Genomic DNA, 18,687 nt, shown 5'->3' on the forward strand with positions numbered 1-18,687 from the left:
ACAAAATTAAAAGGCACACTAAAAGGAAGTTTGAAGAGAAAAAGCAAACATTAGAATCAGATTCAAATCAGATTTTGGAGTGATCAGAACAGGAATTTAAAATAAATGTAATTAACATTTTAAAGATTCTAATGGAAAAGGTAGACAACATGAAAGAACGGTGGGTAATATACACAAAGAGATGGAAACATTAATGAATAATAAAAAGGAAATGCTAGATATCAAAAATACTATAACAGAAATAAGGCCATTGATGAGCTCATCAGGAGACTGGATACAACCTAGGAAAGAAACAGCCAGCTTTAGGATAAGATTTAGAAACTTTCAAAACTGAAATGTAAAGAGAAAAAAGAATGAATAAAATAGAATACAAAAGAACTATGGGACAATTCTGAATGTATATGACACATGGAACTGGAATACCAGAAGGAGAAGAGAAAATGGAACTTAAGAAATATCTGAAGTAATAATGGCCAAGAAATTGCCAAAATTAATTAGACACCATCCACAGATCCAGGAATCTCAGAGAACATCAAGTAGGATAAATACCAAAACATCTACACCTAGACATCATATACTTAAACTCCATAAAACAAAACACAAAGAGAAAATCTTGAGAAAAGGTAGGGGGTGGAAGCCAAGGGGAGGGAGGGAATACCCTATCTATAGACCAACAAGGATAAGAATTATAGAGAATTTCTCATGGGAAACTAAGCAAGTAAGAAAAGAATGGAGTGAAATTTTTAAGGTGTTGAAGAAAAGGACCAATCTAAAATTCTAGACGTAAAAAATCCTTTTCTAAGTAAGGAGGAATAAAGACTTTCTCAGATAAACAAAAACTGAGGGAATTCATAGCCAGAAGACCTTCTCTGGAAGAAACGTTAAAAGAGGTTCTTCAAAAAGAAGGAAATGATACAGGTCAGAAACTCAGTTCTACATAAAGAAAGGAAGCGTATCAGAGACGGAACAAGAAAAGGTAAAAGAAAATCATTAATTTTTCTTATTCTTAATTAATCTAAAATATAAATATTTAATAACAGTAACAAGGTATTGAGTGATTATAGCATATGGAAAAGAGAAATGAATGACAGTGATGCCATCAGGGACAGGAGGGATGAACTGAGAATATTCTTTTATGAAATATTTTATGAACTACACAGGAAGCAATGTAGTATCATATGAAGGTGGACTTAGATTAGTATAAGATGTATATTGCAAACTCTAGGGCAATTGCTTAAAAAACAAAGTTTTAGTATAATTGACAGACTAAGAGATAAAATGCTCAAAAAACCAGAAAAGAAAGAGAAAAGGGGAGGGGGAGGGAAGCAAGCACAAGGATCAGAAAACAAACATGAAAGATATGAATCCAACTATATCAATAATCACTTTAAATGTGAATGGTCCAAATATACCAATTAAAAAATATTGTCAGAGTGGATGAAAAACCAAGACTCAACTATATGTTGCCTACAGGAAACACGCTTTAAATATAAAGACACAGGTTAAAAGTTAAGGGATAAAGAAATACCATGCTAAAAGAAGTGAAAAGAAAGCTGGAGTAGCTATATTAATTTCAGACAAAGCAGACTTCAGAATAAGGGAAATCATGAGGTATAAAGATTGGCATAATGGTAAAGGGGTTAATTTTCCAAGAAAACATAACAATCCTTTGTGTATATACACTTAATAACAGAGTATCAAAATATGGAGCCCAAAACTGATAGAACTTGAAGGAATTCAAAATCCACAGATCCACTAATATAGTTGGAGATTTCAACACCCCTTTTTCATTAATTGATGTATCAAGCAAGCAGAAAATCAGTAAGATGACCTGAACAGCAGTAACAATCAGCTTCATCTAATTGACATTTATAAAACAGTCCATCCAACAACATTAAAATGTACCCTCTTCTCAAGCTCATATGAAACATTCACCAGATAGACTACATTCTGGACCATAAAACACACCTTGACAAATTTATAAGAATAGAAATCATACCAAGCATGTTCTTAGATTACAATGGAATTATCAGAAATCAATAATAGAAAAAGCTGCAAAAACTCAAAATATTTTGAAATTAAACAACATACTTCTAATAACACCTGGGTCGAAAAAGAAGCCTCAAGAGAAGTTTAAAATATCTTAAATAAAATACAACCTATCAAAACTTGAAGATACAGCAAAAACAGTACTTCGAGGAAAATGTAGAGCACTGAATGAATATATCAGAAGAGAAGAAACATCAAAAATCTAAGCTTCCACTTTAGAAAACTGAAGAAGAAGAGCAATTTAAACTTCCTGCAAGCAGAAAAAAATAGTAATAATAAAAATTAGAGCAGAGATCAATGAAACTGGAAAGAGGAAAACAACAGAGAAAATTAATAAAAACCAAAAGTTGGTAACCTCTAGCCAGATTAACCAAAAAGAGAGACAGAGACAGAGTCAGAGAGACAGAAAGATAAAGAAAGAGAAGGCACAAATTAATGAGGGGTCATGACTACTGATTCCCACAGACATTAAAAAAATAATGAAGGAATAATATGAACAACTCCATAGCCCAAAATTTGAAAACAAAGATGAAATGAACCACTTCTTTGAAACACACAAACTACCAAAACTCATACAAGCTGCCATGGACTCCCAGGGCCTCTACCCACCAGCTTCAGCACACCAAAGCCAGACCTCTAAGTACTCATCTCTTTGGGAGCCTATAATATAAGTACCCTCAAACCCCTGAGTCTCTCACCCCATCAATCAATCCAGTTCTCTTCTGATTCCTTTCAAAAAACTATCAGAAAGTACAACTCCCTCGGAAATGCAACACATCTTGGCAACAACTCAAGTCTAAGAAGAATCTACGGGGAACTGCTGGAAATAACTGTTTCTTGGCAATCTTGTGGCCATCCAAACCCACCACCATATCTCATGTCCCTGATACCCTCTTTTATCACCTATCCACCATTTATCCTTCTGCTATGTCTTCATCCCCATACTGTCCTGTGCTTCCTCTTCCTAATTTACCCTCCACCTGCTCCTCTTTCTAAACCTTTCTGCCATGACTTTTGGAAATGAGACTTCAAGTTTAATAAATCCTTCTACATCTTTGAATTCTTCACAAAAATTTCCTCCATCTTCTATGCCTTAACTTCGCTTTCCCCACCTCGCCCCCACAACTGCCAAAAGATATTACCACCGCTTCTCTTTATAAACCTTAAGACTTTTAGTAAATATTACATAATATTATATAGTACTTTGTTTTCATCTATTTCACTTATCACCATATCTAGTAAGCATGATGAGTCAGTAAACCAAATGGATACCATTTTCAAAGGAATAACTGACAGCAGTCTTGAAGGAACAAACACTGTGGCAACACTTAACAGTATTATAAGGTATTTCAAAATTTAGTTCTAAAATTTAACAGATACAGTACATACAATTTAGTGAAAGTTACCCATTTCCAAAATACAGGTATTTTTTTCTCCTTGATTTGTACAACAAATAATCTACTTTAGTTTTTAATTATATATACAAATGAATTAAATCATATAGATTATACAATAGTCGTAACAACATATACTGTACTTTGCTGTGTAAGTACAACCTGTAAGAAGGAACACTAATGCAAGAGAGGTCTGTAAATATAATAAGTTATAAGTTGACAAATATCCAATGAAAAAATTCATGGTAAAAGACAGCAGAGAGTCTCAGGGAGTCCAACTTTGAGATACGCTCTCTCCCCAGTTGTCATACTGGCACCACAGGCTTTTGTTGGTGGTTAACAGGGTGGCTCATCTGTGTGGGGCACTGGTACACAATAGTAGTTATGTTCTACCTCACAAATGAGTACACTTCATTGAGTTTATACTCAGTAGGGCAGTGTTTGCAAACCACTTAGATTCCAGGACGGAAAGAGCTACAAAAATGAAACATCCAGTCCTTCTCTGAGGCTTGTTATTAGCCTCTGTTAGCCACAGGTTACAGGGCACTAAACACTATGTACTGTGTGTTTGCTTGTAACCACTATGAAAAATAGCCTATAACATCTTTCTGAAGACTCCTAGAAAATTTTAAGTTAATTCAAACTCTGGGAATTTAACTGGGACATACTTCAATTCTTAGAACTAGTTTCTGACAAAATACCTCACTAATTCTTTCTTCGGTGTCTATTCAATATTGTTTCAACCAACACTATCCAATATACTATCACTAAAATTTAATGCAACTGGTGGGGAAAAAGTGAAGAGGGTAAAATAGTCAGTTTTATTTGAAGCTAAGTTAATTCCAGCCTACAAATAAGCTTCTTCCTGGATAAGAAATGCTTTAGAAAAATGAATTCACATAGCTTAATAGCCCAGATATGTGTAAGATAATTCTTTCCAAACACATTACATAAGTTAGAGAACCTAAAACAAAATCCTAAATAAGACATTATACTGATGTCCTCAAAACAGCTTGTCAAAACACTTCTCAAAGATTTCTGTCGTGTAGCATGTGCACAAAAATCCAAAGTATTCGTGAGATGGGCAATGTACAGCATCTACAACAACTCTAGAAACAGTATAGATCCACTTTGAAGAATAGTTATGTAATTATATAAAATTATTAAAAGCTATTAAAATGTTTATGAAAGCACTGTTTTTTTAAAAGTAACGTTTCTCCCAATTTATGGTAGTGAACTGTAGTCTGAGCTTCTCTGGCCTGGGTAAAAAATTTACATGTATTTTAACAAAAGAAACTAGTGGCAAATGTACTTAACTGCATTTTACATAGCATTTAATTTAGAATCTCTGGAAAGCAGAGAAAATTTATGACAACTCATTTTATCATCTCAAAATTCTTACTTTCCTGGGACAATTTCATGAAAATGTTCATGAAATTCCTAGAAATACTTTATTACATTGTTTTTTAATAAAACAGGGTATATGATTTACAGAGATTGTAAAGTATAAACAATGTAAGACACTGTCAAAAGAGAAAAAAATCAACATGTACCTTCGAAACAGAAATCTCATGTGACATTCTCTTTCTCCCAAGATGTGAAGTACATTAGAAAAGAACAGACATTTCACTAAACTCAAGTATCCTCAAAAATGATGGAATTTTTTTAAATTTCTACAAATTTGCCCATTAATGTCTGCTGACTTTAAGCAGCTATGTAATAGCATAAAACATACACTGTAAAGAAATGATTTGACAGGATGGTCACACAACATTATGAATGTACTATATACCACTGGTTATATACTGTAAAAATTGTTAATTTTATATTATGTGACTGTCATATCAACACTAATTTTTATATAATAATTTTATATTAATAAATTTAAATTTTCTATAAATCAAACAATAAATTTTTTAATGATTTAAAGTAAGGTAAAATTAAGAGTCTAACCCATAAACATTACATTCCCCTAATTTTTAAGTGAAAAAAATGTATTAATTGAATGTTTTATTATTATTTACTCTGAAATGCATAAAAACTTCCCATTCTCCACTAACTTTAGATATATCTATAAACCATAAAAAGCTAATCTATTTGACATTCAGAGTCAAATATCATTAGAAGCTTGACTAATCTAGTTTTCATTTTTTTTAAATCCAATATGTGTCTATGAAGATAGATTTTAATGGAGCAAAGAGGAAAGAGATTGTTATTTTCAAATCCCATTTTACCAACTAGGTGAATGAAACAAGGACTGTGGCTTCCCACAAATCTCTGTCCAGCAACTTTTCTTTAGCTTAATATCTACTTTAAACATAATCAGTTTAAAACAGAAACAAACAACAATGAAAAAGCCAGACACAAAAACCTGAGAAATATTTTTTAAGAGAAAAATGAACAGTCATAAAATATTAAGTCATATGGTCACAACTGAAAATGTTAAGTGAGCAGAAATATTTTCCAGGAGACAAAGAACAATGTAGAAGAAGAGGCAAAGAAGGTTCTCAGAGCCCAATCTATATATCAATAATGCAAAAAACAAAACCCTAGGGCCTTTATACATGATTAAGAACCATATGAGCCTCATCCTTCTCTGAATATTTTATAATTCAGAATCTATTTTCCATCCAAAATTAAGGCAATGGTATTTGTTAAGTATCAAACTTCATACAGCAGAGTGCTTAATATTCTGTCTTCATCTTCTAGATTCATTTCTTATGAGCAACCCAGCTCCACATAACCATGTTATGATTCTCAACTTAAAATATCGAACTCCAATAAAAAACTAAGTGAGGATTATGAATATTATCCCCCCAATACCTCATGATCATATGAAAGATACACACTAACTCAAAGTAGAAAAGCAAAAATAAACAGCATGTCAGTAATTAATTTGTTAAGTATATTACTACTATGTATATTTTCTATTTGTATAATTTAATTTTAAAACTTATAAATTATGTCTATATAAGCTAATATACCAAAGAATTTTTGTTATATAATCATTCAAGTGGTTTTCTTACTCTACATAGATTTTCTTCTGAAAAGACACCACACATGAGTATCATGTTAAAATGCTGTATGTGCTTCATATATATAATTAGTCATATTTAGCTTTCTGATACAATATATTGATATATCTGTTAAATCTGAAGAACTATAAGTATTTAATAGACTAATTCATGGCACAAAAATATATAGGCATATATGTATGCTTTTTGTCCTTACAACTTAAAATGAAATTAAATTTTCCTCTCTAATATTTATCATTCAATTTATGTATTCTGTAAGTCGTCCATAGAACCAAATCAGTTACTAAATATCAAAATATCATTTATCACTGCATGTATTCAACTGCTGACAATAATAGTATTAGTAATATAAGTAGCATATGAAAGCTATTAGAGTCATCCAGTTCCCTGACCCAAATCATTCCAAGCATGATTTTGGGGGAGGATGAAATCAAAGGATTAGCACAAATGTAAAATCAGTCTCCTTACATAGCAGATAAAAATCAAGGTAGAAAGAGCATGTATGTGTGTGTGTACCTGCTTGTGTGTTTGTAAGGAGAGTATCTTCAGTACTGGAATAATCATACAATTTGTTTCATACCTGTGCTCCATAGATATATTTATCCAACATCTTGCCTCCTATTGTCTGCCCTCCTATGTCCCAAACTTGAAGAGTAACATTCAAGTTTCCTAGAGTACAAAAAAATGAATATAAAACTAAGAATACAAAAAAAGTTAAGGAACAATATAACAATTGAATACAGTTTCACAGAACATTAAGTCACAGTGATAAACTCTGAACCTAATTTGTCTTTTATTCTGCATGTTCACATGGTCACATATTTGGAATTGTGAAATAATGTTGTCAAAAGAGATAACAGTGGGAAATTTAGATTTACACTTTACCCCATTTCCATGAAACCACATTTATAATCACCTTCAAAACAGAAGAAAATAAAAAAAGCTTTAATTCACAAACTTCTTAAACCTTAAAGAATTTCTTTTCTTAAACAGGTCATAAAATAAAGCACTTATATGTGGAATAAGATATATAATTTAAAAATTAAAAGTGGGCTTCCCTGGTGGCACAGTGGTTGAGAGTCCGCCTGCCGATGCAGGGGACACGGGTTCGTGCCCCGGTCCGGGAAGATCCCACGTGCCGCGGAGCGGCTGGGCCCGTAAGCCATGGCCGCTGGGCCTGCGCGTCCGGAGCCTGTGCTCCGCAGTGGGAGGGGCCGCAGCAGTGAGAGGCCCGCGTACCGCCAAAAAAAAAAAAAAATTAAAAGTGAACCTTATATACTAATGTACCTTATTACACATAATGAATTTTCCTGTAAGTTCTAAACTCCATAGGTTCTAAAACTCACAGATTACTAATAGACTACAAAAATGGTCCCACAGTTTCAACTTCAATGAATTTTTAAATTTGAATGTCAGCTACTATATACAATAGTGAACATAATTTTAAAATTATATGTTTTGAAATTTAACCTATAAAATATGAACATTTTGACAGCCCTCTTCAGAACTGATGTAGGTTACATACCCAGTATATCACTAAATATTATGATGCATTTATACCTGTTCAAAGCGTTCCACTGAAACAAATTATAATATGTGCTTCAAAGCCCTCATAAAATAGTCTAACAAATCTCTTCCCCATACAAACATATAAAAGCATTCTAAAATACTAAAGGGCAATCTTTAAAATTCTTTTGTCCATTTTGCAAAATATTTACTTGTTAAAAAAATTATGTTATTCTCTATTATCAATGCAATTACAAAATTTAAAGATCAAGTTCGATATGCTTTACAGTTTAACATTTCAAACTATTTCTCCTAATAAAATTATGCAGCTTTCTCCCAAAGGCAGACAAAATCTCAACTAGTACCTTCAAAATGAGCTCCCACACCAAAAATGTATCTTTCTGAATGATTTGCAAATCAGGAAAACTCAAAAACTTAGACACTAAGAAACTAGTCTCACTTCAAATACAAACCAGAAAAGGATTATATAGATATGAATTTTTATGCCAATGCAAAACACTAAAACTGGAGAATGTTAGTCACACCATTCAACGTTGCAACTGAAAAGAAAGTACGACACTGGATTAAGCAGCCAAGTTTTACCCTTAACTCTAAGTCTTGTTGGGTCTGTATTACAATCTTTCCATTATTTGGATGTAGGTCTGTTCCATCTGCCAACCTGCAGAGGATTTACATGAGCAACTTCCATTAGCATTAATGAGAGCTACTAAAGTTCATTACCCGTCATCATTCCCAAATATACACACTTTCAACGCTCACAGAGTAATGACCGAAATGTTCTTAAAGGTCTATGAATAAAAAAATCAAAACGTCACAGACTAATACTTACGCAACAACTTATGTAAACCCAATATCTTAAAAATCTAAATTTTTCGATACTCAAAATTCACTCTCCTACAATGCTGTCTCAAATTAAGCAGGTGAGAAGGGGCTAGTTGACACTATAAGTATATCAAATAGTTTCAGAAGCCCCTAGATAAACAGGCAGTACTCTGTTCATTTTACTCTCAAAATTCTTGTTATTTGTTTACTAAAAAAAACAGTACTCAACAATATTAACTTTTTTAAGTAAGATTTTAGGCAACACTTAATAAAGGGCATTTAATCCCATTTTCTTCAAGGTCAATAAATCCTATCACTTAACTTCATATCAAGAAATATGAAGCTTTTTTCCTTTAATTTCTGATATTTACTTATGATATTTAGATCCTATCCTATCTGTAACTTTAGAAACATGATCTTCATTACATGTTTTCAAATTCTGACTACATCATTTCAAGACTGACTCTAAATCGTTTATAACTATCTCCCACCTGAGAGGTTTATATTTGTGTGCTGAGGATATTTTTTAAATCCATACTTTTCCAAATAAACACTGTTTGTTGTTCTTGGCTTGTTTTTCTTTAATACACATATTCTAGTGCCTCAGATAAAAATAGCTATGCACTACTAATAACCCACTAATACACAATGCTAGCCAAAAAATAAACTTTTGCTATCGTTATAGCTACAACAAATGATATTGACTTCATAGTTATTTCATGTATCTAGAAAAGTATTTTTAACTTCCACATGTGAATTTTAGGCTTATTAACACATAAAAATAAAAATAAATGGGAGTTTCCTATTTGGGAAACAAAATAATATAGAATTCAAATTAATATTCCTTTTAGTTTTTGCAAGCAAAAACATATGAAGGCTTCCAGTATATTTTCAAAATGACATGCCTATAAAGCTATATAAGAATTTTCAAATAATCAACATTGAAAAATTTTTAAAAACCAAGAATCCATCTAATATAAATTTGTAACTAATAAAGAATGTTAAGGAGGAAACTGTCAGCAATCTAATCCCAAATGCAAAATACTAGAAAATTCCTGCTCTTCTGTAAGCAATGACATTTAACTAGGGAAAAAAATAAATAAATGAGGTGACAAAATACAGGTAAGTTGCTTTTGGTATGAATCAAAGCCACCAAGAGGATTCAACAGTGACCTTGTAAAAGTACACTTGGTGCCTTGGTTAACCTTACTTAAAGTGCTGCATAGTCAAGATGGAACTAAAAACACAAGTCTGCCCACTTCTTGTACTAAAGACTTAGAAATCCTTTTCACAGTAGAACACTGTTTACTGACTGTACCCACAAGCTTCCTGAAAGTATTTTGACTAAGGCTCTTAAGAAGCTCTATCAGCAGAATCTCTGACTAACAGATACACTATTTTAAGCAGTAAAATCTGCACAGTGGTTGCATCCAGACTATACAGCATACCAGATCATGAAATATACTAACATGGATGAGTATTTGCAGAGTAATGACCTTGAAAACTTGCATGAAGAGAATGTCAATAGATGAACAGGAGGTATTACACCTCTAACAATCTGAATGGACAGAAGACTTACTAGAATACTAACAAATATTAGATTTGCCTCCTATGCTGCTGTACCATAAATTCAATTAATGCTGCCTGTAATGTTTTAGCAAATGATACAAATATTAATCCTTGGACACAATGAATTAAAGTTAAAGTATATAAAGGGTATAATATAAACCTTTTAATTTATTAACCTCATTTCTTAATGTACCTATTAATATAAAATCAAGTTACATTAAAAATTTTTTTCTTACTGAAATTTCTACCACAATTTTGAGTCAATTAAATAGAATAAAACCAACTGCCGTTTTATAAAAAAAGATATTTTTCTGGAACTCTGTCCATCAAAATAAAACCTTAATCAGGAAAATTAAAATATATATTCATTAAGAGTATACATTTCCTAATGTTATTTTTAACCTAAGTACTTTCTAACTCTAAAATATATTATAAATTTGGATTTCAAAAATACCAAATATTTTTTACAAAGTCATCAAAATTTAAAAATCAGTAGTATTGTGCAAAAAATCAGAAATTATCATATATATTACATATATAAAATGTCCAAAACCAGTCTTAAAATGTTTTTAATGTTTGCGTAGATGCTTGCTCCTTTAAGTCTTTGAACTGAAAAATCAGAAAAATTAAACAATATTAATAACATAGAAAGTTAGTGCTTTTGCTAATTATCATCGAAAACAAAACAGTCAGTAATTAAATACACTTTGAGGCTCTCTGTGTACAACTGGCATCTCTGAAAAAACTGTTGCAAAATAAGTTTTCAGTATGTATATTATGGGATTTGTACACGTATTCTACTAGTGACTGTTGTAAATATTCTGAAAGCAGTATTAACCTATCCATAAGAGTGAGAATAATAAAAATGAGATTTTCAGTTTTGAATACATTAAAAGAAAATACAAATGAAACAAAATACACGTTTCTCATTAAACCTCTTTATGAATAATAACTTAGTAATGGCAAACTGGAATTCTTTTCTCAAGCTATATCTTCTAATTTATTTTTCATTGGTAGCCGAATACCAACCATCACAAAATATAAGAGAGTATATTACTAGTGAGATATGCAGAATACCTTCAATTACCAAGAGTTTTCATTAGCTGTTCTAAAACATTCATAGAGTTGTCTGATAGATGGAGCATTTGAGAGGTTAACATTTTCAAAAATATCATAATTTATTAAACCGTTTCCCACTATATCACTCACGTTCCAGTATATGAATCTGACACTACACTTGCAACTGTTTTTATTCAAATGTGTTTCCTCAGAGAGGAGAAAGATGGACTAGTTTATGAAGTCAATCAAGATAAACTGCTTTTAATAAAATACTTTAAACATATAATTTAAGCACAAGTGAATAGACAGAGCATTTTAAAGCCCCAATTGTTCAGAAACTAACTTAAAACAGAAACCACTCTTTTTTTGTTATTATTTCCCTGTATTTCCCACAAAATGTGCTGCAACTGGCATCTAAATAGTTTCTTTGCATGGTGAACTGAAACATCTTGAATGCTCAAACTGTATTTTTATGAGTGCCTAGGGACCCTAAATTTTAGTGGTCTATTAAATGCCAGCAATTTCATGCTGCCTTGCATAAAACAGCATTCACATATTAGAGCACAGAAGTTCCATAGCTACATTATACTTCTGTTCCAACTTTCTCTCAAACAAAAAACTGAAGCAGAGGTTAATCAAAATAATATTTAAAAAAATAATCCTTTCCAGTCTTCTCACATTTAGTTCATACAATACCTGTTGATAATTACATGGCATTTGATTTTGTTTTTAACTTTAGAATTTTATAAGCAACTATTGTTTATCCACAAGAAATGTGCAGTGGTCAGAAACACTGGGAGAGTGGGGAGGATATAAACTTTTTCCTTACACACATGGACAGTATGTCTTCATGGTAGATGCTGATGAAAGTTAACCTCCCTAAGATAGATTTACTGATTATATATATTTTCACATACAAACAGCCCCAAAATTTATTTTACACATTTCTGCTTATGTCCCTTATTGTCAGATATGGACAATTTTCTATGTTAATACATTTTAGTCTCTTACCTGGTAACATTATTCTTCTCAAAAAGAAATCCAGTCCTATAGTTTGTTTGTACTGTTTCCCAAAAGTTTCTTGAGCAAAACACGTAGCTAAGGAGGTCTAAAAAATTGATGCACAGAATATCAAAATTAATGTCTTTGTTTTAGAAATGTAAACATAAAATCACTACTAAATCTTATTAAGTAATCTTAATATTTATACTCCCATTAATCCATCAAGCAACTTTAAGCAGTTCTAATCAGTTACAAGGGGAAGAGGGACTTAACATTCCACCAGGTAAATTTCACTTGCCAACCAGCTATCAGTGGCAACAACAGACCAATCAGCTAAATCTCTTTCAATCCCGATTGTCAAGCTCCCTACACCTTGCTGGAAATTCGAATTTGAGAATTATCAACAGAGAAAACTAAACCAACATGATTAAAGATCTGAATCTTATATGTCCCTATATATCAGTTCAATACAACTTTCAGAGATGTTTCATTTCTGAGGTTAAACATCTGAGTAGTTTGTGCCCTCAGCCAATAAGAAGGAGAACTAATTAAGGAGAGGAAAGCCCATTTATAGAATTTCCTTTCTTGTCTCCCCCCACAAGAAATATGTCTTATTTTTCTCTATATTAAAAATGTTGTACTTCCCTGGTGGCGCAGTGGTTGGGAATCCGCCTGCCACTGCAGGGGACACGGGTTCGAGCCCTGGTCCGGGAAGATCCCACATGCCATGGAGCAACTAAGCCCGTGCACCACAACTACTGCGCCTGCTCTCTAGAGCCCGCGTGCCACAACTAGTGAGCCCACGCGCCTACAGTCCGTGCTCTGCAACAAGAGAAGCCACCGCACCACAACAAAGACCCAACACAGCCAAAAATTAAATATAAATAAATAAATTTATTTTTAAAATTTGTTAAATGAAAATTATTCTATAGAATGACTGATAATATTTATCTTTTAAATTAAGAAGTTGATATTTTTAATATTAAGCAGACAAAAATAAATATAGTCCATCCAAGAACCATAAAGCTTAAAAGTCACAAGAATATTATAACCAGAACAAATATATATATATACATTTTTTAAATAACAACTCTAAGTTACATTCAAAACTCTAGAGTTTCTTTAGGATACCATTTCTTACCAAAGCAAAAGAATAATCGAGTAACAACTGAAATAACTCAATAACTCAAAAGCTTCTTAAACATTTTAAATGTATTATTTATTTATTTGTAGACTTCCCCAAAAAGAAGAGAAAGGGAGTTTCATGAAGCTTTTATGCTCTTCAAGACAGATTCCTAAAGTTAAGGAAAAATAGCTCTTTCTTATTTTGAAAGTTAAAATTAGATGTCAATTCCTAAATAATGAAAACTAAGATAAAATTTCCAAGATAGCTTACTATAATTAATTACAACATAAGTACAGTAGTGCAAAAGAAAACTTGGCCAAACTTCAATTCCTTTAAACAAAAAGACCTAAAATCCCTTTGACATAAGAACCATATTTTTCATATAAATGGCAATTTGCACACACTAACGCCAATTCTTTTAATATTTAAATACTCAGCATTTGTAAGAAATCACTAAAATATTTGGTCAAATATTTATTGAGCACCATAAGAAAGATGTTCTGCTAGACTCTGAGAAATAAACTCACTACACCAAAATGAAAATTCATTTGGCTTCCTTGATAATATAAAAACTAAGAGATTAGGGGAAAAAAAGTAAGCATTCTTTTTTAAATCCTTTTTTCATTTAGCCTTGTTTATGCCATTGAGCTTATTTAACTTAGAGCACAAAATCATCTGTGAAGAGGCTCAGAGTTCTAGAGAAAAATAATTAACACTACTTATACTATTACAGATATTTCAAAATGTTTAATATATGGATGGCTGAAACACCTTTATAAATCTAAGACAAACTCAAGGCACATGTAACTTCAGCTTAGTGTTTCTTTTCCTAAAAATCGGACTTCTAGATTTTGAAAGTCTCACACTTTTGAGGCAAACATAAAGCTAGAATTTTCAATTGGAATAGAGTACAATCTGTCAAAAGTATAGGTCATTGCAAACAAAGAATATTAAAATGGGTTCTTATACCATCTCCAGACATCTCACTATAAAAATTAATCAGAAAATCAACTGAATCAGTGGGAAGGAGGCACATCCTCTTCAATTATCTAGATATTATGCTATCTTTCTCATTCAATAATTTCTCAGAAGTCATTGTATAAATATCCTTTTTAAACAATTATGAAGAGAACAACCATCTTTCATATCTGTAACTCTTTTTTTCTGATTCTTTATAGTTTTTTTGTTTGGCGAACTTTTGCTAACAATTTTTAACCATACTACATTTACTAATACTGAAAAGACACCATAAAAGAATATTTTGCCTCAAAAAAAAAATCTTAAGAAGTATATAATAAAATCCAAAGTATGACTCAAAACAGGAAAGAAACAGAAACACGTGTTAATAGCAAAAGGAGCTAAATTTCTCTTGAATAAACTGTTAGTGGTCATCTCAACATTCTATTGCTTTTGTAAGGGTGTATAAAAATGCCCTGAGTTAGAACTACCAAGAAAAACTGATACTAGAAAAAATGGCCAGGAGTTAAATCAGGATACAAGTAAGAATGAAAGAGAGGCTGAATTCATAATAGAAAAGAACAGTAAAAGAAACAGAATGGGAATTTTGGTAGCTGCCAATAATACGGCAATAATCTGAAAACTGAACAGGGTATGGAAAAAAACAAAAGTTGATATATGAATAATGAAAAAAGGTTAGATTTCTGATGCTGGTATCCAGAAATTTCTGGCAGAAAACAATCTTTACAATTTTAAAATAGATTAGTCAAGATGACAAAGACTAAATCAGAATGCCATAAACAGTATCACTGTTATCCTTTGAAGCAGAATGATAATCCTAATTCAATAATATAGAAGGAAAAAAGTACGCTTTGTTGTACACTAGATAAAATTTTTGACAGAGATGAAAAATCATAATTATTCACACTAAATTAGTAACAAGAGGAAAATGTATGACAGGCTAGATGAAAAACCTAGATAGAAATTATGAACAAATTTCAACAGAGAAATACATGTATGATAATGGATGAATATTGGGGAAAAAAATTAACAAAAATTTAAAGAATTATGATAGAATGTAAGATAATGGAAAATTTTTGTGTCTTTTTATACATGTATTAGTGTTATAGACAGTCATTATAGTTTTAAACAGGAAATAAATTCAGTTATGAGTTCACCATAAAAAGATTTAGGAAATGAAAAATTAGAAGACATTCAAAAGAAAATACGAATGAGAAAACTATAAAAATAGAACTTAAAATTTTTACTGAATAAGGGTGTTAGAAACAATGCTGATTCATTTAAAACAACTCATCCATTCAAAAAGTTGTTACAAGTGTACAAAAAGTCATATAATTAATACTTTATAAAGAAAAGTGATCCCAAGTTCTTTTCTTCCTCAAAATGTTTAAAAGTAATCAGAGCATATTAAGTTGTTTTTCCTCAATAATAAAAATCAATAACAAAATATCAGGGATGGCAAGAAAGAAATTAACAAGAATCCTCCAAATCCTGCATATGAATGACACCTTTCCCTAGGGCCCTAGGAACTCAAATCTCAGAACGAAAGACAGGAGCAGCTGTGCAGTGCCAACTGCCAGGGAAGACGTATCGAGCAGTCGTCACCATAGGAACCAGGGTCCAAACTACACCAGGAACATGAAAACGTGAAGCCGAAAACGGGAAACTGGTAACAATAATAACCAGCGTTTCTGAAGCCTCTAGTTGAGAAAGCGGATGGAAGAAGAAAGGAGACAAACTCTAACAATATTCCCAGAAACAGTGTTGGCGCCATTGATAGGAGCGACAGGTGTGAAGGTTGGCCGGGCAGAGGCTTTTCACCTTATTTGGGGCGTGGATCAAGAACCCTTTAAGATCTTATGGACCATCTCCAAAGAGCAAGCACCGGGCAATGTTTATTCCACCTCAGGAGCTCCACAACCCTGGGTTAAAGACCTGTGCCTACGAGGTAAGGGGACTGGCTGCCAGATATTCTCACGCACTCACTCTCATTCATTCAACCAACTGTCACTGAAAGACAGACTTTAAGGCAATGATCCCCTCTGTCATGTTAGCAGCTCTGCCCTCAGCAACCAGTCCAGAATAGGAGTTCAATAGATATTTGTTGAATGAATGTTTGTGTTGACAGGTGCTGTGCTGGGAACAGAGATGAACAAATATGATGCTCTAAAAGTGCAACTAACATTTACTGAATGCACACCATGTTATGAAAGCTTTATGTAGATTTTCATATTTAATGTGGATTTGCACACTTCACCCTTCGAGGAGACCCCTATCAATATACCCATCTTACAGATGAAGTACAAACAGGATAGCAATTTGCCCTCCAATGATCCGACGAATAAGTGATGGAGCCCCAATTCTCTCACCCAAGGAATCTGATTCCAGCGTCAAGTTCTTGGGAGATCCCAGTACAGTGGAGCCATCAGAAACGGTAAACGGGGGGAAAGGAGCAAAGTGTGACCTGGACTAAAGTAAAAAGAGGTAAGGTGCCTTGGCAGATCCTTGCCAGTCCTCAGAGGCGAGAAGCTGGAAAGCTTCCCAGGGAGACGATACTGGCTCGTGTCTTAAAGAAGTAGGAGTTCGAGATCCAGGCAGGGGTTAGGCAATGACTTTTTTTTTTTTTTTTTTTAATTTAAGAGGAGCTGGACAGCTCTCGACGGACTTCACCAAGCGCCTATTAGTGTCGAACCCCAGGCCACGACCTCGCGGGCCCAAGCCCAGACGCCCCGGGGCTCGGGGACATAAGGCGACGCCGGGGGGGGCGGGGAGGAGGCTGGAGGACGCCAGAGCCGGCCGGGGTTCCTGCAGGCCTGGCACGGCGGGCCCGCTCGAGGACTGACCTTCCCGGAGGTGCCGTCCCCCAGCACGACGATTTTCAGTTGCCGGTCCTGGCTCTCCTCCTCTGAGTCCGACATGGTGTCCCAGGAACCAGGCCCACCTCCCCTCCCTCCCCACCGAGGTAGAAGGAGGAAGGGAAGGAGGGGGGTCTCTGGGGGCGGGGGAGAGGAAGAAGGGCAGCAGTGGGGGCAGCACCCCCCGTCCCGGTGTCTCAGCGGTCGCCGGAGGTATCCGGGCAGAATCACTCCCCAGAAGCCATCTTGCCCGCCTCCCCTACCCCTTGCGCGTTGGCCCCGCCCCCTGAGCGCGACGTCGGGCGCGCTCCCCCGCATCTGTGCCAACCCGCGCAGACCGCTAGCCTTCCTGGCGGGCCGACCCATCCGCAGGCTTGGGAAAAGGAGGCGTTCGAACCGAGCAGGTGAGACACTGCGCCACACTCGCAGGGACATTTGGCAAGAGAAAAAAAGATGTGTATAACTTAAGCTAGGTAGAAAAACGGGGTCAGAGTAGCGCGCAGACGTTCTATTAAATTCCCTTGTTTCCATCTCCCCCTGTGAAGGTTCCTGAAGCGAATGGTTTAGCCCGACGAGGAGGGAGGGTGGGGTGACGCCGTGGCCGCGCGCCGCGGTTGCCATGGAAGGCAGGACACATGAGAGGCAGCGGGGCAGGGCCTGCCTCAGGGCGCCGGAGACGCAGGTTGCCAGGCGGAACGAGCTAGGGAGGGGCCTCTGCAGCAGTGTGGGCGCCGGGGTTCGCGCCCCGGGAAGAGCGGCGACTTGGTGGAGGAGGGGGCGGTTGCTAAGGACGTAGCTGCTGCACAGCGAGGCTGCCGGGCGGCGCGAGGCGTGGAACGTAGCTCTGGTGCTGCTTTGTTTCCTCCTCTCAGACCTTGGGTTTCCTCGTCCAAACAGCGGAATCTGATCATTCACGAAGCACTTAAGCTAGAGCAGCAGTTCTCAAAGTATGATCCAGGGAACCCTGAGGGTTCCAATAAAGTCAAAACTATTTTCCTAATAATTCATTTAATTTTTTTCCTTTCTCACGTTCATGTTCTCACAAGTATAAGTAGAGGTTTTCCAGAGGATGCATGATGTGTATATCACTCTGACAGCTAAGGGAGCAAACATTTCTCAGTATTCATTTCGATGCAGTAATGAAAGCTACAACTTACATAAACAAAAACTATTTGGGGTACACAATAATTCTTAAGAGTGTAGAGGGGGCCTTGAGCCTCAAAAGTTTGGGAACTGCTGTCCTGGATGGATGATCTCAGTCTAGTAGCGTA

The 18,687-nt window shown here is 34.7% G+C and overlaps 1 protein-coding gene across 4 annotated transcripts in view; it reads right to left on the reverse strand.

Annotated features, from left to right (window-relative positions):
* The window catches only part of RAB28 (RAB28, member RAS oncogene family), a 94,389-nt gene extending 76,851 nt beyond the window's left edge, over positions 1-17,538 (reverse strand). For all 4 annotated transcript variants that reach the window (XR_004526650.2, XM_033856854.2, XM_033856855.2 and 1 more), the window contains exons 1-3: positions 17,405-17,538; positions 12,467-12,563; positions 7,059-7,147 (exon numbers count right to left, since the gene is read on the reverse strand). Coding sequence is in view for 3 of the 4 variants with exons in the window: in XM_033856854.2 (XP_033712745.1) it covers positions 7,059-7,147; positions 12,467-12,563; positions 17,405-17,479 (261 nt within the window). In the remaining variant the exon portion in view is untranslated. The remainder of the gene's footprint in view (positions 1-7,058; positions 7,148-12,466; positions 12,564-17,404) is intronic.
* Positions 17,539-18,687: the final 1,149 nt, after the last annotated feature.

Source organism: Tursiops truncatus, chromosome 5 (genome assembly GCF_011762595.2).
Source record: "Tursiops truncatus isolate mTurTru1 chromosome 5, mTurTru1.mat.Y, whole genome shotgun sequence".
NCBI lineage: Eukaryota > Metazoa > Chordata > Mammalia > Artiodactyla > Delphinidae > Tursiops > Tursiops truncatus.